The 27,955-nt window shown below is 50.2% G+C and overlaps 14 protein-coding genes across 14 annotated transcripts; 6 read left to right on the top strand and 8 right to left on the bottom strand.

Moving 5' to 3' along the window:
- Nucleotides 1-44: 44 nt before the first annotated feature.
- Nucleotides 45-712, bottom strand: Asppvi_002164 (uncharacterized protein; the record flags this gene model as incomplete). The annotated part of the gene is made up of 2 exons (XM_043298157.1): nucleotides 45-566; nucleotides 614-712. 2 exons carry the CDS (start codon nucleotides 710-712, stop codon nucleotides 45-47), a joined length of 621 nt encoding a protein of 206 aa, XP_043154092.1.
- Nucleotides 713-1,503: 791 nt separating this feature from the next.
- On the bottom strand, nucleotides 1,504-2,309 carry Asppvi_002163 (ADP-ribosylation factor family protein; the record flags this gene model as incomplete). The annotated part of the gene is made up of 2 exons (XM_043298156.1): nucleotides 1,504-2,204; nucleotides 2,261-2,309. The coding sequence occupies 2 exons, from the start codon at nucleotides 2,307-2,309 to the stop codon at nucleotides 1,504-1,506; spliced, it is 750 nt and encodes a 249-aa protein (XP_043154091.1).
- Nucleotides 2,310-3,151: 842 nt separating this feature from the next.
- On the top strand, nucleotides 3,152-4,889 carry Asppvi_002162 (uncharacterized protein; the record flags this gene model as incomplete). Its single annotated transcript, XM_043298155.1, has 2 exons — nucleotides 3,152-3,236; nucleotides 3,322-4,889. The coding sequence occupies 2 exons, from the start codon at nucleotides 3,152-3,154 to the stop codon at nucleotides 4,887-4,889; spliced, it is 1,653 nt and encodes a 550-aa protein (XP_043154090.1).
- A 220-nt stretch (nucleotides 4,890-5,109) lies between these two features.
- On the bottom strand, nucleotides 5,110-6,280 carry Asppvi_002161 (mRNA splicing protein PRP18; the record flags this gene model as incomplete). The annotated part of the gene is made up of 2 exons (XM_043298154.1): nucleotides 5,110-5,302; nucleotides 5,355-6,280. The coding sequence occupies 2 exons, from the start codon at nucleotides 6,278-6,280 to the stop codon at nucleotides 5,110-5,112; spliced, it is 1,119 nt and encodes a 372-aa protein (XP_043154089.1).
- Nucleotides 6,281-7,790: 1,510 nt separating this feature from the next.
- On the bottom strand, nucleotides 7,791-8,258 carry Asppvi_002160 (uncharacterized protein; the record flags this gene model as incomplete). The annotated part of the gene is made up of 4 exons (XM_043298153.1): nucleotides 7,791-7,844; nucleotides 7,911-8,026; nucleotides 8,086-8,181; nucleotides 8,240-8,258. The coding sequence occupies 4 exons, from the start codon at nucleotides 8,256-8,258 to the stop codon at nucleotides 7,791-7,793; spliced, it is 285 nt and encodes a 94-aa protein (XP_043154088.1).
- A 614-nt stretch (nucleotides 8,259-8,872) lies between these two features.
- Nucleotides 8,873-9,765, top strand: Asppvi_002159 (glutathione S-transferase; the record flags this gene model as incomplete). Its single annotated transcript, XM_043298152.1, has 3 exons — nucleotides 8,873-8,913; nucleotides 8,964-9,349; nucleotides 9,416-9,765. The coding sequence occupies 3 exons, from the start codon at nucleotides 8,873-8,875 to the stop codon at nucleotides 9,763-9,765; spliced, it is 777 nt and encodes a 258-aa protein (XP_043154087.1).
- Nucleotides 9,766-10,137: 372 nt separating this feature from the next.
- On the bottom strand, nucleotides 10,138-12,129 carry ugd1 (UDP-glucose dehydrogenase; the record flags this gene model as incomplete). The annotated part of the gene is made up of 3 exons (XM_043298151.1): nucleotides 10,138-11,346; nucleotides 11,408-11,853; nucleotides 11,910-12,129. The coding sequence occupies 3 exons, from the start codon at nucleotides 12,127-12,129 to the stop codon at nucleotides 10,138-10,140; spliced, it is 1,875 nt and encodes a 624-aa protein (XP_043154086.1).
- A 658-nt stretch (nucleotides 12,130-12,787) lies between these two features.
- On the top strand, nucleotides 12,788-14,221 carry Asppvi_002157 (glycosyltransferase family 4 protein; the record flags this gene model as incomplete). Its single annotated transcript, XM_043298150.1, has 1 exon — nucleotides 12,788-14,221. One exon carries the CDS (start codon nucleotides 12,788-12,790, stop codon nucleotides 14,219-14,221), a length of 1,434 nt encoding a protein of 477 aa, XP_043154085.1.
- Nucleotides 14,222-14,326: 105 nt separating this feature from the next.
- On the bottom strand, nucleotides 14,327-15,370 carry Asppvi_002156 (2-hydroxyacid dehydrogenase; the record flags this gene model as incomplete). The annotated part of the gene is made up of 1 exon (XM_043298149.1): nucleotides 14,327-15,370. The coding sequence occupies one exon, from the start codon at nucleotides 15,368-15,370 to the stop codon at nucleotides 14,327-14,329; it is 1,044 nt and encodes a 347-aa protein (XP_043154084.1).
- A 284-nt stretch (nucleotides 15,371-15,654) lies between these two features.
- Asppvi_002155 (uncharacterized protein) lies at nucleotides 15,655-17,104 on the top strand (the record flags this gene model as incomplete). Its single annotated transcript, XM_043298148.1, has 5 exons — nucleotides 15,655-15,850; nucleotides 16,001-16,279; nucleotides 16,338-16,639; nucleotides 16,699-16,864; nucleotides 16,929-17,104. 5 exons carry the CDS (start codon nucleotides 15,655-15,657, stop codon nucleotides 17,102-17,104), a joined length of 1,119 nt encoding a protein of 372 aa, XP_043154083.1.
- Nucleotides 17,105-19,157: 2,053 nt separating this feature from the next.
- On the top strand, nucleotides 19,158-20,017 carry Asppvi_002154 (uncharacterized protein; the record flags this gene model as incomplete). Its single annotated transcript, XM_043298147.1, has 4 exons — nucleotides 19,158-19,446; nucleotides 19,518-19,586; nucleotides 19,648-19,800; nucleotides 19,863-20,017. The coding sequence occupies 4 exons, from the start codon at nucleotides 19,158-19,160 to the stop codon at nucleotides 20,015-20,017; spliced, it is 666 nt and encodes a 221-aa protein (XP_043154082.1).
- An 876-nt stretch (nucleotides 20,018-20,893) lies between these two features.
- Nucleotides 20,894-21,190, bottom strand: Asppvi_002153 (uncharacterized protein; the record flags this gene model as incomplete). The annotated part of the gene is made up of 1 exon (XM_043298146.1): nucleotides 20,894-21,190. The coding sequence occupies one exon, from the start codon at nucleotides 21,188-21,190 to the stop codon at nucleotides 20,894-20,896; it is 297 nt and encodes a 98-aa protein (XP_043154081.1).
- Nucleotides 21,191-22,176: 986 nt separating this feature from the next.
- Asppvi_002152 (uncharacterized protein) lies at nucleotides 22,177-22,527 on the bottom strand (the record flags this gene model as incomplete). Its single annotated transcript, XM_043298145.1, has 1 exon — nucleotides 22,177-22,527. One exon carries the CDS (start codon nucleotides 22,525-22,527, stop codon nucleotides 22,177-22,179), a length of 351 nt encoding a protein of 116 aa, XP_043154080.1.
- A 2,470-nt stretch (nucleotides 22,528-24,997) lies between these two features.
- On the top strand, nucleotides 24,998-25,916 carry Asppvi_002151 (uncharacterized protein; the record flags this gene model as incomplete). Its single annotated transcript, XM_043298144.1, has 2 exons — nucleotides 24,998-25,288; nucleotides 25,350-25,916. The coding sequence occupies 2 exons, from the start codon at nucleotides 24,998-25,000 to the stop codon at nucleotides 25,914-25,916; spliced, it is 858 nt and encodes a 285-aa protein (XP_043154079.1).
- Nucleotides 25,917-27,955: the final 2,039 nt, after the last annotated feature.

The following is a 27,955-nucleotide window of genomic DNA, read 5'->3' as shown; positions in this document are numbered from 1 at the left end:
TGAAAATAGAACACTAAAAAATCTCATCCCGCTTTTGAACTCACCTATTGCCTGGCAGCGTTACCCCTCTTGGTACCAGGCTCATACTTCCATTCATGGGCCGCTGTCTCTGCCGACTGCGGAGGGATATCTTCGGCAGCCGCGACGCCCTTGTCGCCGTGCTGGCCGGGCCGGGCCTCTTCGCGCTCAAGACCGCGCTGGTCAGCCAGTGTGCGCTCAAACTTGTCCTGGCGGTAGCTGCCGACTCCTTCGAGGCCGGCGCCCTCGCGCTTCCGGTGGTGCTGGCCGTCATGCCTGATTTCAGTATTAGTCTGGCCAGAGCCGGGGTGGCCCAGACCTTTGTGGACGTCCTTGGAGGTGGCTCCCCTCAAGGTTGACTCGGCAGTGGTCTTGACAGCCTCTTTTCCATGGCTGCGCTCGACCAAGGGGTTCAAGGCCTGGCCGCCGGACTCTCCGGTGGTGTTCGGTGTGTACGAACTGCTGGCGGGAGCAGTGCCGGGAGGATGAGTCTCGGCACGGAACTCGGGCTTGAAGTCTGCAGGGCTGACTTTTTGGCCTAATTGGTGCTGTTCACGGGTTAGCATAGCTCGTTTCGAAGTCAAGGGACACTTACGCCATGTTTTTCTATGGGAGCTGTAGGCGGGACTCTGGGATGGACGAAGTCCTGGTTGCTAGCATTGTCGAAGGAATCGGGGTTGGCGGTGTGGCTCATGTTGAAGTCGTTGCAGGTTAGTTTGTAGAAGGTCGTGTGCTTGGTTCTGTGTAGTGGCTGATGGATCAGTATGTTGATGATAATCTAACAACTGCTGGCAAAGTCTTTATAAGGCTCTGTGTAGAGAAACATCGTCTCATCTAATCTACTGAGGTGCAGGGGCCCAAGGGTAGAACCAGAACATGACGTCAAGCTGATGGAGTGACCTCATGGTCATATCATACTCTCCTCTTCCACTGTCAACTCTCTCGCTGGATGGAGAGGTAATCATTTTGGCGATCCAAAAAGCAACCGGGGTATCCAACTTCAGATTGCATCCGCCAGTGTTGTGACGTCAAAAATGGAATCATGATGCGGAGAAGTTCCAACCTCGACACTCGCGCGATTGCGCATATACCCCGTTGATGGTACCTTTATACGATTATACATCATAGATTCTCCGCTATTGAGATTGGAGGTTCTTGGTACCGTGGTGATTCGGAAAGCCGGGCAAGCGAGTCCGTGAAGTTCGCGATAGTTTCATTTTTGTCTTATCTATTACTATGATAGCACAAGATTCAGTCAAAATGACACACTCCGTCATGGAATCGGATGGTTGATGCAAGCAATATATACACAGAACTATCTAGGTATCTTGTATAAACAAACCCTCCAGCGCCGAAAACAGATAATCAATCACCAACAAGAAGGGTATCAACATTCCGCTGCCCAGAGATAGAGGAGCTAGCCGTGACCAAACTAGCATCCAGCAGCGGCCTGCAGTCACATCACGATTGGGACCACACTGAGCCTCATTTCATGATGGGAGGTCGTCCCTCCTTATTCCACTTGACTCGACTCTGGATCCATTCGACTGCTTCCCGAACTCCAGAACCCATCAAGGCACTGACAGGCAACACGCGAGTATCGCGCACTCCGCCACCGGATTCACCCTCAAAGACCTTGCGCACAAGACCCTCCTTGATGCGGACAACTTCAACGCAATCTTCCCGATCTTGCTTGTTGGCCAGCACTAGAATAGGGACTCCAGCCACATCGGCGTGTTGTAACACGGATTCCAGTACCTGGCGACACTCGTCCAGCCGTCCAAACTCGCTTCCTGGCGCATTGATCCCTGCCATTTCTTCGGTAACGGCATCACTTCCGGGCGCGGATGGGCCCGACAACGAGCCAGGTTTCCGATTCGAGGGTAAACGGGTGATGTCTGGATTTTGTCCTACGTCCGTACTATCAACAACGAAGATGATGGCGTGGCAGCTCGAATAGTAGCTCTGCCACAAATTTCGCATCGAGATTTGACCGCCCACATCCCAGATCTTCAGGTACATGTCCGGTAATGGAATCGTGGCGACATTCTGGCCGACGGTAGGCACGGTTTTGCCTGGATTGGGAGCCGCGGCGCCATCCGGACGGGGCAGATAGAGGGCCTTTATTTGCGATAGGAGCGTAGTTTTCCCCGCGTTGTCTAATCCCAGTAGCAGGACGGAGTATTCTGAGCCCGTCTGTCAGCGATGCAAACGCAAGGAGACCGAGGCGTGTGATCCTTACCCTCTTTGCTGGTAGCGTAGAGGTATAGAGACTTGGCCAGATGATACATAGTTGCGGTCGGACGCCCTATGGAGGCCAGTCCAGCACTCGGGAACGCAAGCCTCTAATTTCCAATCAAGACAAAGGTAGCCAAGCCCTAGGTGAGACAATCATGGCAGCGCAGAGACTTTCGACCCCGACTTCCTGAATGTCTTCGATTATTCCATCGTTTGTCCCTCCCTATCCGGGACGACGATCCCCAGGATCCAAGAGGCCTAGTAACGGATCAATGCGTCAGCTGTGTCCAAATCTGGTAAATAGGGCATAGGGCCACGTTCCTAGGCCACCCTAAGCCCTACATACCGTATCAGGAAACACAACCCCGCAACCGGATCCCGAATTCGGCCAGCGATTCTCACGATGACTTCACGCTGTTTGGGTCAGCGCCGAGGAGCTGCATATGTCACTCTACTCTTTAGCCTATAACTCCGGTACATCGTACATTGCGCATACAAACGATCCGGACCGGTCCACGGAGTTACTTGTCCTGGAAAAGGCAGCCTGAACAAGGCAGAAGGCTCGATCTGGCAGGCTTAAACAAGGCAATCTGATTTCATTCGTAGCCGGACGCCACTCGGTGATCTTGATTGCTCCGTACCGTCCTCCGGTTCAAAACCGTCATGGCTCACTAGACGCATTTTTTGTTTTGTCAGCGAACCCCGTTTATGGTCGAACCCCCAATACGAGCCTCCATAAACTTCCCCCCATGTAATCACTACTAATCAGAATATGACCTTGTTTACTTCTCAATGGCCTTCCAGTCGATCAACCTTCATCTGAAGGTAGTAAACAGATTCACTGGTTCATCGGGGCCACAATAACTGAGACCGTTATCAAGCTGTCTACCATCGCATGTCTGATGCAGAATGCCCCGCGCTGAAGCCGCGGCCCGGGGCACACAAGATGCCTGCAATGGAAACTGACACCATAATCATCGGTATGTCGCCATTCTTCAAGGGAGTGAAATCGTTTCTCGCCAATCACCGTGACCACTTGATTGACTTTGAGACTCCGATCGATAGGGAACGGGCCATCGGCTATGATCCTGTCATTTATTCTCCATGGTCATCTCCCGTACTACTCTATAAATCGCCCGCATCCAGACCCTCTGCTCCATGCGAAGCTTAAGGACAATCCGGACTTACTGGATGCGGATGTAACGACTTTGACCGAGCATTTCCATGCCTCTCGATTATCGTACTCGACGCAGGCTCTCCCAGTAAATGTTCTACTTGACACACTCGTTCGACCGAGCATCGATGTGGATGAGGGAGAGGGTGAAACAAGAGTTGAATGGCGATACGTGCCTGAAAAGGCTGTCCCGCACTTGGTATTCGGCAATGCGCCGAAGGCCGGTGGTCAATGGAATGACAACCTGGTATTCGCTAGCTGGGATATTCAAACTCTGAGCTATGCGTCAATGCTGTGTTTGCCCGGATATTCCTTTGCTGAACACTACCACAAGGTCAATGGCAAAGACCTTCCCGCATTCACGCGGCCCACCAGGAGGGAGATTATGGACTATTTCAGCGTCTATCCTGAGACGGTTGGAATTGATGACTCTTTTCAGAATAACGAGACTCTGAGCGGTATCACAAGAACTGCTAATGGTTTCTTCATTTCCTCTCACAATATTCATTGCAAGCATCTGGTCCTGGCGAGTGGAATATTCTCGGAAGTGCTGCAGCCCCTTCCGATGCTACAACCCCTACGACTTCTTCAGCCGACTCCGGAGATACCGCTCCTTGTTATAGGATCCGGCTTCTCAGCCGCGGATATCATAATATCTGCTCCGGCGGACCAGAAGATCCTTCATATATTCAAATGGGATCCGGAAGGACATCCCTCTCCACTCCGCAGCTGTCACCAGCGCGCATACCCGGAATATGCGGGGGTATATCGACTGATGAAGAGAGCTGCTCTTGCCGCAGAGCCAGCTACAGCCAAACGCCCTGGCAAGCCAAAGCGGACAGCGTCCTCTCGGTTCCTCGAAAGCCGGGCCTGGGATACGGTTTACGAGGGCCTTCCAAATGCAGCAGTGATTGCAGTGCAGATGCAATCGGAATCTGCAGTGGTAACTTTACAACTGCCCGACGGAAGCACAATAGAACGGACCGTGCGTGGTCTGGTATATGCTACTGGTCGTCGTGGAAGCCTTGGCTACCTGGACAAGCCCCTTCTTTCCGAGGTTCTCGGGTGCTCAGATGGAACGGAACCAGACCCTATCATATCGGGCAAGACATTGAGAGCGAAGGCCTTGGAGGATCTGGAAGTCGCCGAAGACGTCTTTATCATTGGCAGTCTCACCGGCGATTCCCTGATCCGGTTTGCCTACGGCAGTTGCGTGCAGACGGCAGGTCGACTTATAAGAGCACATACCGGGGATGATAAATCTGAGTGTAAAACGCCAACTTCTTCCAGACCGCAAAGCTCATCTTTGCGTGTGATGAACGGCATGGAGGGCCACGAATTCTATCAAAACGGTGATTATTATCAGCAACTGGAGAAGATCGATTCTGAGGCCACAGCTCGGTCCCCCTCGAGTCTGGATGGCGTATGGAGCTGGATGGTGCGGTTTTGGAGGTCATAGAATTGAGGGCGCACGTATATATTTCAGCATAGATATTCATGGCTCTATCAGAGCCCGTTGTGTAATAGTCGCTGGTATTCTCAAATACATCATTGAACATATTGAATTGACATATTGCAGAGCATATAGCACTAATTCGGGAACAGGCTAGGTTACAGGGTATATATTATCATTATCATCACTAGGTTGGCAAAGTCTTCGCTCTCGACTACATCCACCACTAACCCATAATCTGCAACTGATCATCCGGAGGCCAGCGGGTCTGCGCAAAGCTCAAGCAGCGCTTGATACTCTGCAAGAACTTTCTGGTAATTTCGTCACTGAGGATGTGTGCCTGTTGATCACTCTGGTGCAGCTTTTCTCGGGCTGATCGCTCGTGGATACCAACCATAGTCACACCAATAGGCCAAGCTCTGTACCAGGTTGTTAGAATAGAATTAGGCGCAGGGGTAGAGCTTCACTTACGCTTTTCCGATACTGACGCGTAAATATGCGTCGTTGGCGTCAACATATCTCCGCAATTGAGCCTTGTGCACGATCTCCATGATGGGCTCTAACAGGTTATCGTCTATATCGCTCTTCTCGAACTTCCGGAAGAGGGGCTTCAAATTTTCTCTCGACTGAACCATCGCGTTGTAGGCCTGGCGACCGGTTAGACTCTGCTTGACCGAGGCATCCCGTCGTGCGAGAGCACGCTCCCACTCCAGCAGCACCATGTTGAAGTACGAGGCCAACTGCCGGAACAAGAACTTGCGAGCGTCTGGGTCCTTGGGAAGAGCGGTCGGAATCTTCATGTCCACCTCCGATACTGGTTCCAAAATAGTAGGGATAGGCCCGTCTGTCAGCTTCGGCTGAGGTGTCATCGACCGACGGACAAGACGGCGGTATCGCCGCAGACGAGCAACATGGTTCTCTCCAAATAGACAAATAGGCTCCTTGAGGTCGCGAAGTTTCTGGTTCAGCTCCTCGTCCGGTATATCCACCTCTTCCTCTCCGAGAGTCGACTCATCCTTCTCGCCCGCGGGTGGCAGATCAGGTAGACCTAGTCTCTTCCTGCGCTCTCGCTCTTTCGCTGCCTCTTCCTCCTCTCGCTTCTTCCGGGATTCCTCGGCTAATCGCCGTCTCTTCTCTTCGCGTTCGCGTCGCCGCTCTGCTTCTTCCTCTTCGAGTTTGCGTTTCTGGGCCTGGCGCTCCTCACGTTCGCGTTGTAGGCGCTCCTGCTCTGCATTGTAGGCGGCGATTCTGGCGGCTTCGAGTTCGGCGCGTCGAACGTATTTCTTATCTTCGGTTTTGGTGGGTTCCTTTTGCTCTGATCCTGATGATGTTGAGCTGGGCGTGGCGGGACTTTTGGCCTTGGAGATTTCCTTGGCCATTAAAGATGCGAAATCCATGGCTGTGTTTTGAACAGACTATGCCAGTCCCCAGTTAGGCTATCACAAGTAATCAAAAATGTAGCGTGTAATGAGAGCTGCGGGAGATGTAAAAAATGATCTTGAAGCAGCGGTGGTGCAAACGGCCAGATTCGGCGGGCGAGCTTCTTTCCTCCGCCAGATAGCTCTCGCTCTCGTGACAAGACAACACCTCAACCACCGACGTCGCCAGCTCGCAGCCGCACGATTGAAATCAAACTGTTCACTCTAAAGGAATTGAGAGGCCCATATCTTAGCTTTACGAATCGCGTGACGACTTCGCCATCATGGCTGCACCTCGAGAGGCGCTCAAACCGCAGATCGACCGTCAAAAGACCACACCTTTCCACCTTAAGCTCTTCTACCGCGTGAACTCCTTCCACCCACTATCTGAATTTGCGGTTCCCTCATCGCCATCGTCCTACAATGGGCCGACCAGCGGTCCTAATGCCATTCGAGCTCGCTCCCCTCCCCCAKYWKYKMRWSWWMCSSCGMMCMYSGAGATCTACACCTGGCAGTCCTGCACGCTACGAGAATTAACCCAGCTCCTCACCTCGGCCTTACCATCACTCCTGCCCGATCCCGCTGTCGGGACACGCATATGCTTCCGCCTGATCTACCCGGACACCAAGAGCGCCGCGACAATGGGCGGCGACGCGCGAGGGCGCTACCTGAGCAAGGACATGGGGAGTGTGGTCGTTGGACCAAAGGACAGTCCCTACCGGGGCGAGAATGACGAGGAGAATGGAGGCAGTGCCGCGACGGGGCCCCGTGCGCTGCGGCTCCAGGGGAATGATGCGGACAAGACGCTGCAGGACTGGCGTTTCGTGATTGGAGACTACGTGGATTGCGCGATATTGCCGCCGCTCGAGGACGGCTCTGTTGCTCCGCCGCTTATTACGGGGCGGGGACCAGTCAGCGGGACCGTTGGAGGAGGCATGAGGGCGTTCCGTGATCCTGGATTTGGACGGCCCGGTCGTGGGAGGGGTGATCGAGGGATACCATCTGGTGACTGGAGGCGGGGGGAGAGGCTACCGGAGGGAGGAGGGCGCGGTTATGGTGGGGGACCTGGGAGAAGGGGGTGGGCGCCGTACTAGGGCGTGCTCTGAGTTGTATCTTTAAAGTTTACATGGAGTCTACGGTAGGAAAATTAGTTCAGATTTACAGTTCCGGGCAGTGCATGTTCTTGATACCAATCCATTGACGGCTGGGTCCATTGCTTCTCATACGCAATTCGATTATAAGACGCGTGCATCACGTCTGCATGTAGAAACTGCGAATGTAACCGATTAGACCAGAGAAATGGGAGGTCGGGTCTTCGAGAGGGAATGATTGAACAAAGCGAAATCGATGCGGTATATTCTAGTAATAGGTACAAAACCAGCGGGTCGGCGCACGACTCAATCTCGTACCCGCCGTTTCCATTCTCTCTGCCTCACAGAAACACAATCCTGCAGAGGTCACCTCCACTCAACCCAAATCAACGGACAACCTAGTATTCGAGAATGGTATCGCCTCTCCTCTTCCCGCGGAATTCGTATTTGCCCTATTCGGGGTCAGTCAACCAGCACCCTCTTCACATTCCATGATTTGTAGTTTCGCAAGGACATACATCTGTCTTGTAGGCAATGTAGCCCAATGTACCGGGGATCGCAATCATGTAGATAAACGACAACCAGGCATGGCGCGGGGTCCAGCGGAAGTACTTGTAGCGGTTTGCGTTGAGTTCTGCAGAGCATTAGTCGTCGGCATAGTAGAATCTCGCGCACGATATCAAGGAATCAAACGGCGCATTCGCGCTATCTTGTTGATGGGCTGGAGGGTAGGAGTAGGACGGAGAGATGTACCGTAGTATTTCTGGAAGGCCGGATCAAGGATCAGGGCTGCGGAGCGATTGATCAGCATTGACATAGTTTGTCACTTCTGGGGAAAAGCACTTACACTTGCTAGGGCCGGCCATGGTTGCGACGTCAGCAATTTCAGGCGAGGCCGAGATACTCCTCTGATGGTGGTGATGATATCCATGAAGTTCAAGTGGGCGGTCACCTGACCTTGGCGTGCTGAGTCAGCAAACCGCAGAATTGAGGCCTGAGATCGCTGGCATCTGCTGCGGCCTGCCGAGGCCCCCTACACTACCGCTTATTATCTGGAAATTGGTGCGACAATATCATCGTTGTGGGAGCGCACAACTACTGACTCTCTGATTTAAGAGGCTCATGCTAGCTGTATGGCCTGAAAACTGCTATCTGTACTAACGATATTGATCTGAATTGACCCACACGTACATCAATGACGCCAGCCTTTAAGATTTTCACGGGGTAGATGGTGCTTGGCCGACGGATTCATCCGAGGTCGAGCTCGAACCTTGCAATTATTCATGAAACTGGTCTAGACGTAGTGCCGCGGATCCTGAGAGAAGATGTAGATCAAAGATAAAGCCTTGTATCTCCTGCTGCCGACTAAGCTTTTGACGGTGTTCTTGTCCATATTGTGTCATTAGGATCAGCTACCATAGACCAGCATCACGCAAATTACTTTGTATACACCTAATCATACAGTTACTCAGACAGCAAAATGGCAGACGCAAACAAAGGCGCCAAAATCACCCTCTACTGGTACGCTTCCCACCATACCGTAACCAACACAAACTAACACGCCAACACAGGCTGGAACATTCCCGCGCCCAGCGCATCCTCTGGCTCCTCGAGGAACTGCAGCTCACCTACGAGCTCAAGACCTTCAAGCGCGGCGCCGACATGCTAGCCCCAAAGGAGCTCAAGGACATCCACCCGCTAGGCAAATCCCCGCTTCTCAGTATCGAGACCCCCGGGTCCCCCAAGCCTCTGGTTCTCGCCGAGTCCGGGCTGATCATGGAGTATCTCTGCGATCATTTCGGGGGCGATGAGACCAAGCTTGTCCCCCAGCGGTATGTCGCCGGCAAGGAGGATCAGGTAGGCGGCGAGACCGAGGAGTGGATGCGGTACCGGTACTACATGCATTACACGGAGGGCAGCTTCATGCCGTTTCTGGTGATGCAGCTGGTGATGGATAGTGCGTTTCTTTTCCTGCGGAACCTCTGGTTTGATGGGAGTGTAAGTGATGGCTGACACAGCACAGGCATCAGGAACGCCCCCGTCCCGTTCTTCATCAAGCCGTTGACGGGCATGGTCGCTTCAAAGGTGGAGCAGGCGTTCGTCGCGCCCAACTTGACCTCCCACTTTGAGTTCCTCGAGGACCAGCTGAAGACCGCGCCGGGAGGCGGCCCGTACCTCTGTGGCAAGGAGTTGACTGCTGCGGATATCATGATGAGCTTCCCTGTTATCGCGTCCTTGATTAAAATGCCTGATCTCCGGGTTCGGTATCCGAGGTTGGCTGAATACACGGACAAATTGCAGGTGATGGAAGGGTATAAGCGGGCTGTTGCGAAGGTGGAAGAGATAGATGGATCGTTCTCTGCTTATGCGTGATTGACATTGCTGGGTCCGGGGGATTTCAGGCTGAATGTGTCTTTGTTTTGGCGTTGTTGTATATCATCACTTTACGTCTGTGAAAGCTGGAGGTATGCTTGTAGTAACCACTCTGGATATAGGCATTTGCCGCTGTAAGAACAGAACGTCACTCAGTGTAAATGGATGAGTACAAATAATGGCCAAGTCATCATTGCTAGGCCTCTATAGCAGACACTGAAGCACCAAAGTATAATTAAACCCAGTCTAGATGTTATGTTCTCGAGATAGGTGTTGAAGCTGGTGCATGCAAAACGAGGGACGACCACAAAAGAAACCAAAGATAATGAGGGGTATCAATTTGCAACAAGCCTTCCTGAAGAAAATTCAGTGCTAGATGTCACAGTCCAAAGGGTCAATACCTGCTGAGATGACAGCTGGTCGACGTCCAACGGCATCCACATGGACACCGAGTTTCTCCATCTCATGGATATCCAGGATCCCGCGTCCATCAATGACCAATTTCGGTGCCTTCATGTTGTATGCTATGCGTGCCCATTCGACAGGCTCGGTAGCAGTGGGATGGCTGGCTGTTGAACGGCATGCTTCACAGTCGTCCTCGCACGATTCTGGCGGGGACAAGCGGTATGACAGGCCGTTGCAGGACCAGATGTCCTCCTCTGGATCTTTGGATGCTACGGCTTTCGGACGAGTGTCAACGACCTTAACCTCGGTCCTCGGCGCAAAAGCGTTCGGCTTCGACTTGGTTGACGTATTCCGAAATTGATCACAGTCCGAGATGATGAGGACAGCGTCGGCTTGAGAACAAGCTTGGTAGGGATCGGGAAAGACTTTGACTACCCTTCCGTCCAAGGCGCCACAGACGGATTCAACCTCTCGCATGATGTCCTTTTCATGGCAGAAGGGATCAAAGATCGCAATCTCCATGGGCTTTTCTTCCAGAAGCAACCGGATCACGTCGGCTGCTAAGGACTCTCGTGTGTCGCCGGTGTTCTTCTTGAAGGCGAAACCAAGCATGGCGATCTTTCGTCCGGTCAAGTTACCGTCGAATCTCTCGATGGCTTTCCTAGCGAACCGGTTGCGTTGCATCTCATTCATCACATTGACCTGGCTCCAATAGTGAGCCACATCTTCCAAGCCCAATGACTCAGCCAGATATGTCAAGCTGGCTATATCTTTGCGGAAACAGGAGCCGCCGAAGCCGAGACCGGCTTTGAGAAATTGAGCTCCGATTCGGGCATCGAGGCCGATAGCTTGAGCTACTTGATCGACCTCAGCTCCTGTCTTCTCGCAAATAGCACTGATAGAGTTGATGCTGCTAATCCTTTGGGCGAGCATGGCGTTGGCTACAAGCTTTGCGAGTTCTGACGACCATGCGTTGACCTCGAGGATGCGCGACGACGGCACCCAGGATGAGTAAATCTGTGCAAGAGTGCGCGCTGCGTGCTGTCCGGATGGTGTTCCAGATGACCCGATGAGGACACGATCGGGTGAGATGAGGTTCTCAATAGCGGAGCCCTCGGACAGGAATTCGGGGTTCGACAGTACCTCGAACGGCACGTCGGGTCTCAGGGTGGCCAACTATACATTGTCAGATTGGAGTCCAATGAAGAGCAGGCACATGGGGTCAATGAGTACTTACCATGTTTCGAATCCGCTGCGCAGTACCACAAGGAACTGTGCTCTTCTCGACGATGATTGTGCCTGGTTTTGCATAGATGGATATCTGCCGCACAGCTTCATCAATAGCTGCCATATTCGTCGCTCGACCAGCGCCTAGACCAAACGTCTTGGTGGGCGTGTTGACTGCAAGCATAATCATATCTGCTCGTGAGATGCTTGCCACCGAGTCACTTGTGAAGAAAAGGTTTGCGCGCCGCTTCAAGCGCGTCGCGTTGGCCTGGGGCGTAGTCTCATTGTTGACAATCTCCGCTCCATCTCTCGTCACTCGGACGACGTCGATTAAGCCAGGTTCATGTACAGGAAGGTGTGGTGACTTCCACTTCCGAATGCGAACAGGGTCTCGGTCCAAGACTTCGACTGCTATCGACGGGTTGTACAGCGCCAGAACGGCTGCGGTTGGGCCCCCTGTAACGATGAGTCTTTTGTACAACTGAGAAAGTGAGACAGTAGCACGAGCATACCGACGTATCCAGCGCCCACCACGCAGATGTTCTTCACCTGACCCCAGGCCGGAAAGCTTTGTAGTGAAGCAGAGCCAGGAGAGTGCATGAAATGCGACAGAGCCAGATCCTCCATTCTAGAAGCACAAAACAGCGGGCTTGAAGAAGGGGTTGTAGGGCGCGTTGAGCCATCATATGAGCTCGCATCTGAGGTTCCTGCAGAGGACGACGGAAGATCCATTGCGACTGCTTGAGTTTCTGTAACCATTTCGACCATGACTCCCTGTTCGAGCATCATGAAATGTCCACAGATTCACTGCAGAAACGGGCGCAGAGCGTTTATAGACTTTTACATCCCGGCTTCACCCTTATCGAACCCCCCTCCATCGAGGGGCCAAACAGAAAGGCCCCCGCGTGCCTTGTGATCGTTGCCGCCATCCTCCTAGCGCTTGAAATGGTCATGTAAAGCAATAATAACCAAAGGTTCATCAGTGTGTAATGGACGGTTGAGTCGATCGCATGGATCCCCAAAGAGCTTGACTGCTGCGTGCACGCGGGGGGATTCGCGGACTGCCACTGGTTGGGAGAGGAGAGAGCCTCGCAGCGGAGGGCGACAAAGAGTTGACCCACGTGCAGCCACCGCGGCCTCCGACACGAAGCATTGCGCTCTGGCTTCAACGCTGCAATCCGGCACAAGCACTTTCTTATCTGCTGTGATCGCCGATGATTGCAGCATTTGACTTTGGATGAAAATACTGGTTTCGGTTACTTCAGGCTCGCATCATGGCTTTTATGCGGGCAGGTACTGCCACGTAGATCTGGGTTACTGACTGGATTACTGCTTTACAGAATATTACTTATTATCTCGACCTCTGCGCAATATTTCTATCAAGGTATAAATGGATAGAGAGAGCTTTCCTCCGTCTCTGAAAGGGAAGAAGGTGCTGTTGACCACCGAATCACTTGGTCCTGTGAACGGAGTCAGCCGAACAACAGGCAGTCTGATCGACTACCTTCGTCGCAATGAGGTCGACCTGATCGTGGTGGCACCTCAATTCGCAGGCGCCCAACAGCCCGAGCAACCAGTGGCGAATTTGCGACTGCCAGGTTATCCTCTCCCCTACAACCCTGATCTGACGTTGGTGTACCCGTTTCGCCTGAAAGATGTCTACAAGGAGCCCGTTCAACCGGATATTGTCTATGTGGCAAGTCCGGCATCCTTAGGCTTCCAGTTACTCCTGTACCTGCGGCAGCTCCGAAAGCCACCCGTTGTGCTGCTGAACTTCCAAACCGACCTGTCAGCATACAGTGAAATCATCTTCCCAACTCTTTTGAGTCGGTGGTCTGTTTGGTTGCTAGCGACGGTGCAAGGCTTCCTTTTCAGCAATCCCGCTGTGCATACCATCTTCTATCCATCATCATGCATCTTAGACTATCTCAAGAAGGCCGGCGCGCCCGTCACACGAGCCGTCAAATTGGGACGAGGCGTCGATACCACCTTGTTCAATCCCTCTCGTCGCGACGAGGCCTATCGGAAGGAGATTGCGCCTAATGGAGAAATCATCCTTGTCTGCGTGTGCCGACTGGCCCCAGAGAAAGGATTCGAGTTCCTGGCCGTGGCAGCAGCCAAACTCGCGGAGGAGAAGCTACCGTTCAAGCTTTTGATTGTCGGAGGAAACCGCAATCCGGACGTCGAAAGGAAAATTCACCGTCTCTTTGATCATGTCAAAGACCATGTTGTTTTCACAGGCTTCTTGACCGGAGAACGACTGGCTCGTGCATATGCTTCGGGAGACCTTTTCCTGCACTGCTCTATTACCGAGACTTTCGGGTTGGTGGTGCTCGAGGCGATGGCCAGCGGACTGCCTGTTATCGCACGGGACCAGGGTGGACCGTCGGATATTGTACGCCACCAGGACACTGGATACTTGGTCCCTCCAAATGACATTGAGACGTTTGTTGCTCTCGTGCGGCAGGTCTCACGCGACTCTCAGCTTCTGTCGTCCCTGGCTGTGGCTGCCCGGGCATATGCGGAAGATACGACGTGGGAGAAGATTAACCGCAGGGTCGCCTGGCAGATGGCAGATGCGGTTGAGGAAAGAGAGCAGGCCAAACGAGCTCAACTGGAAGGCCAGGGTAGATGGTGCGCTGCTTACGAGAAAGCCAAAGACATAACCATTCTGGCGAGGGTTGAGAGACTCCGACTTATTGCTGCTTTTGGGTTTGTGTGCTTTATGTGGTTGATCTCGGTCGTCCCGTTGATAATTCACGGGAGCCGAATCATTCCAAGGGGTCTGGCACATATCCGCAGCCTGGCTTGTCTGCGTAAATGAAATGTACATAATGAGAAACGAAGCCATAATGCTTGATTATGAATAGGTTCTTGCCATAGACGCGAAATGCGAATACCCAAGTGCTTGATGCGACTCCCTCCCAACTCATAAACGAACAGGCTCCGTATCTTTCCTAACCAGTAGATGGCCTTCGCGTACCAACGAGTTCTTGCATGTCCGTTTCAACACAAAATCCTGCAGATTGCCCAGCGTGACTCCCGCGATTTCACTCAGGGCCTCCTCCGTGAAAAAGGCCTGATGCCCGCAGACCAGAACATTGTGAAACGTCATCAGTCGCATCAACGTGTCGTCATGGATAATCTCAGCCGAATGATCATTGTAGAACAGGGAGCCCTCCCCCTCATACACGTCCAACGCCAGACCACCCAGATGGCCCGATTTGAGCGCCCCGATCGCAGCCTTGGTGTTGATAAGCCCTCCACGGGAGGTATTCACCAGCAAAGCGCCCTTTTTCATCTGCGCCAGGGTCTCGTCATTTATGATATGTCGCGTACCCTCCGTAAGAGGACAGTGCAGGCTGACCACATCGCTCTGCGACAACAATTCGGATAACTCGGTGAACTCGCCGTACTTTCTAAACTCCTCCCCTTCGAACGGATCATACGCCAGCAGCTTGCACCCAAACCCATGGAAGATCTTCGCAAGCGCCAGCCCAATGCGCCCAACACCCACGATCCCCACCGTCTTCCTGTGCAGCGTATGACCCAGGAACCCCTCGAGATTGAAGTTCCCCTCCCGCACGCGGTTATACGCACGGTGGGTCTTCCGATTCAGAGTCTGGATCAGCGCCACGGCGAATTCGGCTACGGCTTCGGGGGAGTAGGAGGGGACGTTGGCGACGAACAGGCCTAGCTCCTCTGCGACTTTCAGGTCGACATTGTTGAAACCGGCGCAGCGCAGAAGGATTGCACGAATGCCGTATGCGTGGAGGGATTTGAGGACTGGCGCGTCCAGTGTATCGTTTACGAAGGCGCAGACTGCATCGCTGCCTTTGGCTAGTGAGACAGTCTCTGAGGATAGAGCGAAGGAGTGATAGACGATTTCGCAGAAGGATGCGTAGTCTTTCTCCAGGGCGCTGTCGAGGAAGAGCTTGTCGTAGGATTTGGCGCTGAAGACTGCTAGCTTCATTTTGATCCTTCGATTCCACTAAAGAACCTGAATTTAGAGAAGAGGAGAGACTGTAAAGTACTCTCTTCTGTGTTGCAAAAATGCAATATGATGGGTAAGCTGTAAGATGGCATGATGTCTTCGTGTTACTGTGCCTGAGTGGATGACGTAGTATACATCGGAATGGGAGAATCTAATATATATATATAAACACTGCGCTAACCGTATTTGGAAGATAAACACAGGCAAGGTACCTATGGAAATAGCATCTGTCAGCCCTATCAGCGTCCGTTCGTGCTCTCATCATGGCTACCCTCCTCAGATGGGCCAGAAACACGTTTCCAAGACCGCCCTCCCCTCCCATGTGTTTTCCCACTGGCGGCTTCGAAACCGTCGGTGCGTCTAAGATACTTGACGAGGAACGTTTCGAAGAGTTCAAGAAAGGACATTATTATCCCGTCAATATTGGCGATGTCTTCAGTTCCAAATATCAGGTCATTGGTAAGTTGGGATTTGGTGTTACCTCAACAGTATGGCTCGCCCGTGACCTTGAGTACGTCGGTGCTGGTTCCATTCCTTCCATACCATGACCGGCTAATGTGCCCAGGGGTCATCAGTATGTGACACTCAAGGTATATACACGTAATGAAGCCAACCAGGAAGAGTTCCAGGTTTATAAGCATCTGGACAAAGGGAACCCATCACATCCTGGCTATGCTCATGTGAGAAGAGCACTAGATATATTCACCATTCCTCGTCCTGGAGGGGGCCATCACTGCCTTGTTCAGAAACCAATGTGGGAGAGTTTCAGGGATCTGCTATATGGCAACCCTAATCATCGATTTACTACGGATCTACTCAAGACTGGTCTCATGCAGGTTTTCCTTGCGCTTGACTATCTCCATACCGAATGCAAGCTTGTCCATACTGGTAAGACATTATATATGGACTTTCAAAATCTTCACTTACGGATCCACATCCCGATTAGACATCAAGGGTGATAATATTCTTCAAGAAATAGAGGACAGAGCTCTCCTTGACAGTTTTACTAGAGCTGAACTGGAGAACCCTTCGCCGCGAAAATTCGTCAACGGCGTGCTAGTGTATGCTTCTCGACGGTTTGAATTGCCAAAGACATTCGGCCGAGCCGTCCTGAGTGATTTTGGTTCAGCTGTACGAGGAGATGAGAGGAGAAATCATGACGCACGGCCCAATGTTTACAGATCGCCAGCAGTAATGGTGAAAACTGAATGGAGCTACCCAGTTGATATATGGAACGTTGGCGTCATGGTACGCTCTGCCTCCATGGCCACGCTCGTTATAGATTACTAACCAGTAGGTAAACCCAGATCTGGGATCTGTTTGAGGGCAAGCACCTGTTCTATGGCAATGATCCTGATGGGAAAGGGTATCCCACCCGTGCACATCTTGCTGAGGTAATTGGCATTCTGGGGCCGCCTCCTTTAGATATGCTCAAAAGTGGTAAAAGGAGTCATGAGTTTTTTACTGAGGACGGTAAGTATACTCTCTCATTGATGCACCAAGCGAATGAAAGAGTGCTTATTAACAACCTTCACAGGGAAATGGAAGCAGGACGTCGAGGTACCGAAACAAGTAAGTTTGGAAACGTTGGAAGAGTTTCTCGAGGGGAGAAATAAGGAAATGTTTTTGGCCTTCATGAGGAAAATGCTTCAATGGCGACCTGAGGACAGAAAGACGGCAAAAGATCCGTGGCTAAATGACGAGATAAAATAGTCCTTGGAACTAGGAGCGAAAATCTCCATGTTTGTAATAGTCATCCCGCAATATTCACATCAGAATTACCATAAACAGGCTGGTAGCGCCTGACACGGACCGTGAGAAACTGGATGTTACCTAGACGATTATATATTTCTTTGCAAAGCGAGCGGTTGAAACTGGACATTGTCTTACCGGGTCGGGTCCTCCTGTTTCCCGAAGATGGTAAATGAACCCAAGAAAATAGCTAACTAGCCAGCTGTTCACTGGTTACCTCCTTGTTCGACTTCTCCGGAGAATTCATCCTAAGTCGAGCGAGACTCAGTTGTTTGTGTTTCGAGTATGACCAGCAATTATGAATCTAGGCAACTGAGACACAAGTTTGTCTGCAATTGAATCATGAAGACATCCGCTTCTTTCCGACTGGTTATGTAGTTGCTAAGCTTTGCTGGTGACTATGAAGCATTTATTTTTAAATCAATGGATCCTTTTTGCACATTAAGGACAACCTGAAAAGAGGGTGGGATCAGTGTGTATGAGGATGAGACGCCCAGGTTCCGTCAAAACAAGCGTGGAATCCTGAATCCTCCCGCCTTGAAGAGCCCACCTGTCAAGCTTGTCAAGTTGTCAGCATCCTCCAATGCCCACTAAAACTGAAATTTAATTGAATTTGTTTTCTGAAGGGCGCAGGTTGTCTAATAAATCAGGAACGACTAGCCTCACTCTCCTGAAGAGGTGAAGAAAGCAACAAGCTTTCACCTGACAATTGACCTGACCTTGCCATTGGTATCCTTTCTGATTTTCGCTCTTTCAGAGGGGTAGGATATGGATGAAAATGGATTCAGGCTCAATCTACAAATGCAACACAAAATATCTATCAAATGGTATCAAGTTACACCTCAGTCATACAATATTCCAAAGTCCAGGCGCCCGTCGTTTGCAGACTCGTACTCTACTCTGTACTCAGTATATATCACACAGCCTCAATAAGGCCGAAACCCTCAACAATGGACTAAGGGGTCATGAGCTATAAGGCAGTCGATTTTAAGCTGCATTGGGAAGAATTCTCCGCCGAGACCTTTGGTGCCTTGAACCCTGAAGTGTTCGAGATTTCGCAGTTCGCACTCCTGCATAATAATAAGCCACCACTAAGCTTGTTGAATCGTTGCAGGGAGGAGAAGCTTAGGCTTTCTAAATATTTATGATCCATGAGTATTCCGGCTGTCTGACCGTGCCGTGCCCAGACGCTAATACGGAGTAGCTGCCGGATAATGGCCGAAGAACTCTTAACTCTGAATCGTCCGGCAGTGTAGGCCCGCACATCGTAGCTGATTTACATGACTAGTTGGATGTGAATAGGGGTCCAAGCCATGCACCTTGGCAGGCGACATGGCTATTTGAGCAACACCACCGGAAATATCTGGGGATCTTGATGGAAGTAAGTCCCAGTCCCCTGCACTCGTTGGTTAGAGTTGTTTGTTCTCCTCGCTTAACTAGCCGTGTTAGCTGACAACTTTGTAGTATGTTTAAGGTAGTATACCCCGTATATGCTCATACATCCAGTCTAACCGCACGGGAGGTGCTTGGTGGAGAAATTTGAAACATTATGTCTTCAAGCTTCCCTTCTCCGGCTCAATGACCATGCAGACGGAACTGATTTGGAAAGGGGCCCGTGGACACTCGACATAACTTTCTTAGAGTTCAGATTTGTGTTCCATTTATGCAGAATATGGGAGTTGATAGACAGCTACTCCGTATAGCGTCATAAATCCACCTATTGGTGTTTTTATTCCCAACCCCCTGTCTCAGGCTGTTTCGACTTGATGGATGTCTCACAACCCGAGTCATAAATGGTGGAGAATTCCACTGGATATGTACATTCGTACTCGTACTCTGACACAAATCCGGCGAGCGCGTCAGAGGACTACGATTCAGGGACTGCGCCTGAGATCAACAGAGTCACCAAAGGCGAAGTATAAAATGGCTTTGATGTTCTTCCGAGCAAGGACAAGAGCAGAATCACACAGTCCACACTGAACCTACAGCCATATACTTCCAAATTACTGCTACGATGCCTTCCATTAGCCAGCTTCTCTCCGCTGCTCTCGCTGCGGGGGCCTTTACCACTGTGAATGCGGCTATGGGCCCTGCCTTTAGCACTGGTCCTGTTGCTTCCGACTCCTTCATCCGCGAGGCAACCTCCACACTCGTCCTGCCCACCCTTGTCGAAAACAACAAAGGAGACCTTTCCCTTTGGGTCGGCATGGGCACCTCCAACGGAGACTTGATCCAATCCATCGCCGACAAGTACCAATCCGGTGGATGGAGTGTCTATGCCTACACGCTCCTGAAGACTGGAGGTTCGTTCATCTCTCATGACACACATTCCCCTACCTAAACCATCCATGGCACTAACACACAGTCTATCTAGAGAATTCGCAGTATCCTGTGCAGGGCAAGAGCGCCGCCGCCAAGCCTGGCGACCACGTAACGATGCACTGTAAGCAACAGCGACATATCCCCGCCTACGCTCTAGATATGCAGGACTAAACATTCCTCAGACAAGTACGATGATTCTACTCGCAACTACACGCAGACGGTTTCTGTGAACGGACAGGTCGTTTCGACCCTCTCCACCAGCGACGCACATGCCCAGGGCTGGGGTAGCGCTGTGGAGTGCGCCGCATCCGACTGCGGTACCGTCGGTGCTCACTGTAAGTTTACACGGCGCTTCACTGCTCGAAGTCACTGGCTAACATACATGCTACCTCTCTAGCCTGGATCAACACCAAGATTATTCTGGATAAGGCGGATCCCAACTACAAGAACACCAACGGCAAGGGCCAGGGCGTCACTGGCGACATGTCGACTTCCGATGGCGGCAAGACCTGGACTGTTAGCACGATTCACATTCCCCAGTTTACATTTTAAGAGCGAGCGGCAGGCGTGCACTGACGGGGAAGGGAGTACTAGTAGTAAAGCATAAATGCTCTTAAAGCGTTGTCTCTATAGCGAATATGTAAACCATTCTTATTACATGAGCTTTCGAAGAGCATTAATGCGTAAGACAGATCACAGTCCTCGGGAGCGTACCACCGAGTCTAAGTGATCGCCTAAACCTATGAAAAACACCGAACGTTTCACCCATATTTCAGCTCGTCCATTACGGAATCCCTTCCCGATACGGCAATTCTGAAGAAGCCCTAAGAAGTGTAGCTGACAGCTAGGGCAGGGATGCATTATGCACATTGGTAGCTGCTGGAAAAGGTCAGCACCTAGGGTTGGTATCGAGATGGATAAACTACTGGGTAACTCGATCGTTAAATCCGTATCGATATCCATATTCAATCCAGGTGGATCAGGTGGGCCTCTCCAGCCCATGCCATGCAATGGAAATGGAATAAGCTAGATACGCGGATCAACATAGACAGTATACATATATGGTTACATCCCCGAATAACAGCATTAGTTCAATAGTCATTCGGAAATAGGTTTACCTCGGTGAAATTCTAAATCAGCAAAAAGCCTCGTTGTGCAGATTGGCGTGTGCTATTCTGAGGTATAATTGTTATTAAATAGCATCTTACTGAGACTGAGCAGAACAAGCATTACCAGTGGCAGATAATAATCATTATAATATGGTAGAGTGATTAGTGCGCCTCTATCTAGTGGCCTGCTTTCTAGGCAATACTGTGCCTTTCATTTTCCGGGGTTATATAGTTATATATTGATGCACAGAGCAGAATCAAGATCTCTTGTGATGTATGCGTGCGAGCAGTATCATCAAAGGCAAGATAATCAAACAGCTCATTCGAGAGCATCCTCTTCAGTCTTACCTTTGCCGGCCTTGTTTTTGACCAGATTTGCAAGGACATTGTTAAATTGGCGGATGGCATCGCCATAGCAGTCGGTCTTGAGATACTCGACGAAGGGCGTGCCATTATTCTTTAGTCCAATGGGGCCTAATATTGATGACCAGTCATCCCACTGCCTCTGGACTCTTCTGACTATTCCTTTGTGACCATTATCGCGGTGCGCTGCTCTCTGGCGCGAAGCGTGAAAGAGCAATTTGTTATTCGGCGTTGCGCCGCGATCGCGACGCATTGATGCATTGCCCCGTAATATCAACTGGCAGCCAAAATGACGAGCCAAGATTGGCTTGGCATGACGTGCGGACACCCACTTCATGGAGCATGGCGAAAAAAGTCAATGACGGCCTTTGGTTGGTGATCAGAGGCCTGGAGCCGAGAAATGTGTAGACCCTTCTAGCCTAGATCAATGGAATGGAACTTGACAGCAGCGCTAGACCAGCTACCCTATTTCTTTTTTCTCCACAGCTTTCTGGACTTGCATACGCGAGTCAGTCCAAGCCAGTCTTTCAAATCCACCTTAAAAAGCCTCTGAGCTACGGGAACCTCACGGCCGGCGCAGTAGCACAACTTAGACAATGCACTATGTAGTAATAGTATTTCGAAGCCCTTCGGCTACCTTAGGCGGCGAAAGGCTTTGTAAACGGGGCAAACATTTTCTGCCGATTGCGAATCGCGGCCTTGAGATGATAGGTTCTGTGGGAAGGAATATGCAGTAGCTCCAGCTCCCAAATATTGTGCCGGACATTGCTGATTAAGAGTGGTGGAATGACGCGTACATTTAAGTGGATGGACATGACCTCACCAGAAGACATGCCATCCACTTTGAAGATATGCTGCTATACCCCTGGAGGCATCCCATGTCATGGTAATCTGCTAGGCTTTAGCAGAGAGGTTGATTAACAGTCCTTTCTAAGCTATGAAGAAATGCGGCAAATGCCGATGTGTATCTTGTGATCTGACTGCGGAGCAAGTATATACAAGCTAGGTACAACCATACATTCACAAGATGATCTGAGGTAGAAAGTAGAGACTTATCCCAGCCCTGCTGAAGGTAGGGCATTATTGGAAGAGAGCCGTAACCTTTCAGACCCTTACGCAGCCAGACTCAGATCTACAGATATCCTGAGGCCTGAATCTGCCGAGGTCACGGATGACGGCTGCGCCATGCGCAAGAATGTCGCGTAGGATGAATTTGCATTCAAGAAGGCTTCACAATCGTCATGCCTCTTTGGAAAAAGAGTGCACCAACTCCCTCTTGACCGTCCGATAATCATCGAATGATTCCTCGTATGTTTTGAGGAGTTGCTGTTTCTCTGAAGACGAGACGTTACTCCCCCATGACTCTGCAAGGTTTGCCGTGCCCTCGTTCTTATTTATCGGGACCCAGGAATGGTGTAGAATCATGGGGGCTCCTTGCTCATCGTGAAAAGGGCCATCTTGGTTGGCTTCGTGCATCGGAATAGGTGCTGATCCAGCGTCGAGGACATGTTTCTCGGCTTCTCTGGGTTTCGACTTTGGAGGGCGGCTGAATAGTCCGCTCTTTGCAAGATAGCTGAAATCCCAGGTCATGCTGCTTGAGGTGAAAACACGAGAATATTATATTTAAGAAAAACACAGTTCATAGAGGCTTATAGTCGGCTTAACTAGTAGACTAGTGTTTCAATGCAGAGAACTTACAGGGTTTTTAAACCTGAGCTGGAGAAGGAATTATCCAAAAGTACGCTGTCAAATAGCTTTCCCGGGTACAAGTTAGATAATCATCATTCCATATCTAACCTAAAGAGACAGGAGCTCCTCTTAATGATTCATAGAATGCTACAATCGGGTATGCTGAAAGATATGCTGTTCCTAACAGAAAGCTGGTTCTCCGAGGAAAGAGAAAAAGTAAAAGTAAAAGATAATAGGATGGCCGGGAGCTCCGTACAATAGGTACCTACCTCTCGCAAGGGTCCAGAACATGAAGATGCATTGGTCAAGCAAGCTTTTAAGTTATGTCACCGAAGTAGATGCATTGGTCAAAGCTTTTAAGTTATTTGTCACCGAAGTATGTCCTACCACTTCAAGGGAGAAAGTGTGAGTGTCATTCTCTAAATGGTGGCTTGAACAACCTCCAAACATTCTTGTCATTACAAAGAAGGTTCGTCCTATCCATGGTAGCTTTTTGACAGCTGCGTTCTCCAGTGGTTTTAAGCTAAAGCGACTTTTAGGGTCCTGGGCTGTCACTTGTCCTTATTTGTCTGGGCCTTGCAACATTGGGTATGTTAGTCGATTATACCTCTATATAAGTCTCAACTGAATAAGCCGCATCGAGGAAAACCTAGGCAAGCATGTATGCATGTATTATCATCGCACTGAACCATTTTCAGGACCCTGAGTAGGGTAGGCCGTCGATCCCTTCAGAGTCGGACGGGTTCAGATGGTACACTGTCCAGTCATCCGATAGAATGAGGTCCTTTCAGAAGGTGATTGAAAATCGCTGGATGACTGATTCTGATGAGGATTGTTAAGGAAGCTGGAGTCCTGGACCACAGTTCACAGCGATTCTCTCGGCTCCGACCCCTTGCTCTCTTCCTCACTACAAGTTTGTCGGTGAACGACTCCATCCAACCAACCAGTATCTGAGTCATAATGCCCTATGGTAACTGGACGACTCCAGTAGGTTCATTCAAGGACGACCTTGGGCCGGGATGCTTGAGTCTCATTGGTCGGAGCTCTACTGACAGTCTGGTCGATAATTTATTGGATGGTTGAACTTTCCTGCCATAATTGGTTAGGCGCATGTATACACCCATGGAAATCCAACGTTGCTGATCCCCAATCTATGGAAAGGCTCAACCTTATCGCAGAGCTCCTTATCTGACAGTTGCCAAGATTGAACCAAAGAACCAGAATCACATGGGCAACGAACTGCAAGGTCAGCTTAGTCAGTGTTATTGCGACTGAGAGACCACTGACAGTGTCAATCGTTCCATCCTCTGACAAGTTCGCTTGAACCATCATTCGGTTCACTTTGGCTCGGGTGCTCTCCCCGTAATGCCAAGACAGATGTCAAAAATGATCGCCAAGCCCTTGATGACATCCTCCACCAGTCTGATTTGACAGACACTGGGATTGAAGTCAGATGGCCGCTCTGGCAAACTCCACCTGGMCAATCTAGGTGTGTCGATTGACAAGGTCTAGGCACGACATGTGAGCCTCAAGGGTGGAGATTGATATAGATGCCGCTGCTGGGAGTATGATGGTTGGTAGATCTCTCGATCGATGATATTACGTAGCTGCTAGTCTTGGTGCTGGCCATTAGGTCCATGGGGCGACAACTGTAGGCGTGGATAGACTTTCCAGGCGGGATACATTCCTCTTCTGAAGGTTGAGAGATGATTTCACAGAAGTCTCGTCGCGATACATGCTTAGTAGTGTAGAGGACGAGTCAGCCTTTCATGTTTGGAAACGGGAACCTGAACGTGTGAGTAGTAAAAGGCGTTCCCTAATTCTTAGCTGGCCGGGTAGGACTAAATGGGAGCTATAGCTCCTTGGAAACTCTAAAATAATGTTTAAGATAGACTCGAACTTAGAATGGCACTTACCAGTCCGATTTGGTCATCCATGACATAGCTTTCCCTTAACCCTGGGAGCTTAGGGATCCTTCCTGTTCAGCAGCAATGTCAAAGCGTCGACCATCTGTTCTTCCACGCCCTACCTTTTGATGTTGCTGGAGAACTATTGGTTAGCATTCAGCATGATCCCTGGTTAATCACTGGCACATGTCGATCCCCAGGTGGGCCTAACGACAATGCCGTCATGTAGCTGAATAGCTAGGATTTCTCAGCATCGCTCCCGTGGCAATGTTTTGGTATATGTAGCTATCGTCCACAGCCATGGAGCTATGTTCTCTTCCCTATCCAAGCTCAAGAAATCATTATAGATCAGCCTTTCTGTCTACAGCTACAAACATGTGAGCCAGAATAATAGCTCCATTCTATTGTGGAAGCTATTGCCTACTGCCATCAAGATGAATTATTACAGCCAACCCAGGGCTTCAATGTCGTGGCCTCTTCAAAACAACAGTAACATTTGCTTCCAGCAGAGCTCTGGTATAGCTACATATCCCGACATACTACCAGCTCCTCAGGATGACAATGTTACCATTGATGCGTTTCAACTGAGGAGCATGCTACCAGAGACTATTCCCCCAGACTCCACCAGCAATATGGTACTGGACCCAGAAGATATCTGCCCTGAAGACATACCAGGACCGCCTGGAAATGTCAAGTTCCCTAATTATATCGGCGAATTTAGGGAAACTACAGTCTCTTCTGATTCCCCGCCTTCTGTAAGCTATCCACTTAATCCAGTCCATCTTTTCTTCCCTTCTAACCTGTGATATGATATAGGAGGTCAAAGGCAAGACCCAACTGTGGCCACCAACTCGTTGCGCGCAACTGTCAGATCCAGCCTATTCTGATAATTCAGCCTCAGACACTACTGCTCCAAGCACTTCAACTGATTCCGCGAGTGACATAGCCAATACCAAACATAAACTCCATAACAAAAGTCCACAGCGGCCAAGCCCTAGAACCATTTCACAAGAAGATCTTTCTCTGATCACTGGCGTGCTATCTCCATCGCCCTCACCAACTCCTGCTCTCAAGAGAAGTGGTATCTCATCTGCTGATTCTCCAACGATCAACGGCCGCAAAGCTGCCAAACGAGCATCCCATAATATCATTGAGAAGCGGTACCGCAACAACATGAATGCCAAGTTCAGCACCCTAGAAAAGGTCATAACTAGTTGTGGGAACAAACAAAAGGTCTCCAACAACAGGCCGTGCTCGATGAAAAAGTGCGAAATCCTCACCAATGCTATAAAGTGTATTCAAAATCTCGAGGATCGGAATGCAGCTCTGAGTGAGGATGTGGCATTCCTAAGGGGGCAGCATCATCTGCTTGGTGCGATCTGAGGCCCGCCAGACAGACAACTCCCATTCTGGTATTGAGGTTTGGTCTTTTTTAAACAGTGTATAATAGGGAGCTGGCGTTGTGATTGTATTACTTGACTTGATTTAGCGGTTGATGTACTAATATTATCTTCATCCAATGACACAGTAATGTGTTAACCTAGCATGTATGGCCCAATGAATGGTGCGGCTGGTACGCCTCTTCGATAGCACTTAGCCTAGGAACTAGTAGTCATGAAGAAACTAAAGATTCTCTAGGCTTTAAAATAATTTATAGTTCTTACCTAATGGGAAAAGCCTGACGAAGCCTGAAGGCACCGCCCTCAGCAAAGAGCGCCTGCTCACTACTGGAGTCATACCCGCCATGACTTCTCAGACGAGGCGAGACTCAGCAAGGTCACTTTCAATATATGATACTGAACGAGATCAAGACACCAAAAATTCCCAGGTATGAAAACACAAATAAAACGACGTCCATATCTCAGCAGCAGCCGCAGCAGAATATGTCATCAAGTTGATAAAGCACTACTCCCTTATTTCAAAATATTTAGACAAACTTTATCTAACTATTACTAACAGTAATAACTACTAACTGGTCCATGACTACTTATACTAATATTCAAGATAAACTATTGGTCGTTTGTGACTAGTGGCGGTCTCGGTCTATAGCGGCCTCTAATTTATATGGTCTTCTGCACTTAAGCATCTGTAGGATGACTATGAAGGCAGTCAAATGGCATATAGGAATGGGGACAAGAGAAAAAGAGAGTGGGTAAGGGTAGTATAGGAAGGATAAATATGGTTTAGAAAACTAAGCTAAGACCAAGAACTAACCTACACAGACATCTAGTGTTTCTCTTCTGTACAGGGCAAAGCCAGCCTTTCTAGGCCCAGCACGCAGACAGCCAACATGATCACCTGGTGTGAAACCAGCAGTAGGATCACAAAACATATTTCCATATTGAGAGAACTCCTCGACATCTTCAGATTCAACTACCAGCAATACATTCTTGTGGCTTTGGAGTCTCGTGATAGTAAACGATCAGCCAAGTATACCAGCGGGTCTCTAATAGACTCTGGTTGATAATAGCACTACTCTAGGCCAGTCTGGACCAACAAGGAGAGGGGCTTCAACGCATGTCAAGTATGTCTGACATGTGAGCTGCAGCGGCTTTAACGGTGAGCGGAATGCTTTACTTGGACAGATACATAGCCGCGGTGTGCTGCGCGGTACGGAGTACCCGCCCTTCTGTACTCGATCCACAACCCTCGGGATCCCAACTTGTTTTGTTCTTTATGATAACACTCGCGGTTGGTGGCCAAAGTCGCTTGTCGCACAGTCGACTTGCTAATCAGATAGAAAGAAATACTAAGAGAGCACCTTTCTTCTCGAATAGTCCAAATCCCAAGTCCAAGGGCCTATGGAAGCGCTAACCGTTCGCGGCAAAATACAGGAGGGCTGATCCAATCTGTTACATAATCTCCAAGTCGTTTGCCCAAGCTGATGGAAATTCCGGAGACCGCAGTTCGGGGCCTGTCCGTGCAGTCGGGGGCACTGGCCAATGGGAACGTGTTTGCATGTTTGAGCCAATCAGCGCTCTGCGATAACAAGATCAGAGAACCTCCAATTCCAAGGCGACGCCAAGAGCCCCACTAATACCGCTTGCAGGATTGATTGGTTTCCACCGTTTGGTTTGGACGCCACAACGGATTGGCCAGGTAGCAGTGCCCAATAGATAGGGTAGCAGCCCGTCGTAGTACGCTGGAACTAGGATGGATTCCTGGCTCGTGACCTCACCGCTAGACTATGGTTTGGGAACCAGACCGATAAGGACGGGATATTCAACAAGAAAGGGGGATCTACCTTGAGCATCATCCTTTCGTCAATGTTTGTCATGAGGCTACTGACAGTATATGCGTCGTACCTTTGATAGACATCGTGGGTCTGGAGCAGTTGATATGCACATACCTCTTCAGGTTATGGATATGGATCCAGTCTAACTCCGTACTTACTCGTGAACTACTCCATTCAGGGTAAGGAA

This window comes from Aspergillus pseudoviridinutans (genome assembly GCF_018340605.1).
Source record: "Aspergillus pseudoviridinutans IFM 55266 DNA, scaffold_2, whole genome shotgun sequence".
Lineage (NCBI taxonomy): Eukaryota > Fungi > Ascomycota > Eurotiomycetes > Eurotiales > Aspergillaceae > Aspergillus > Aspergillus pseudoviridinutans.
The sequence above is the reverse complement of the archived record's forward strand: the minus strand, read 5'-3'. Positions and strand labels throughout refer to the sequence as shown.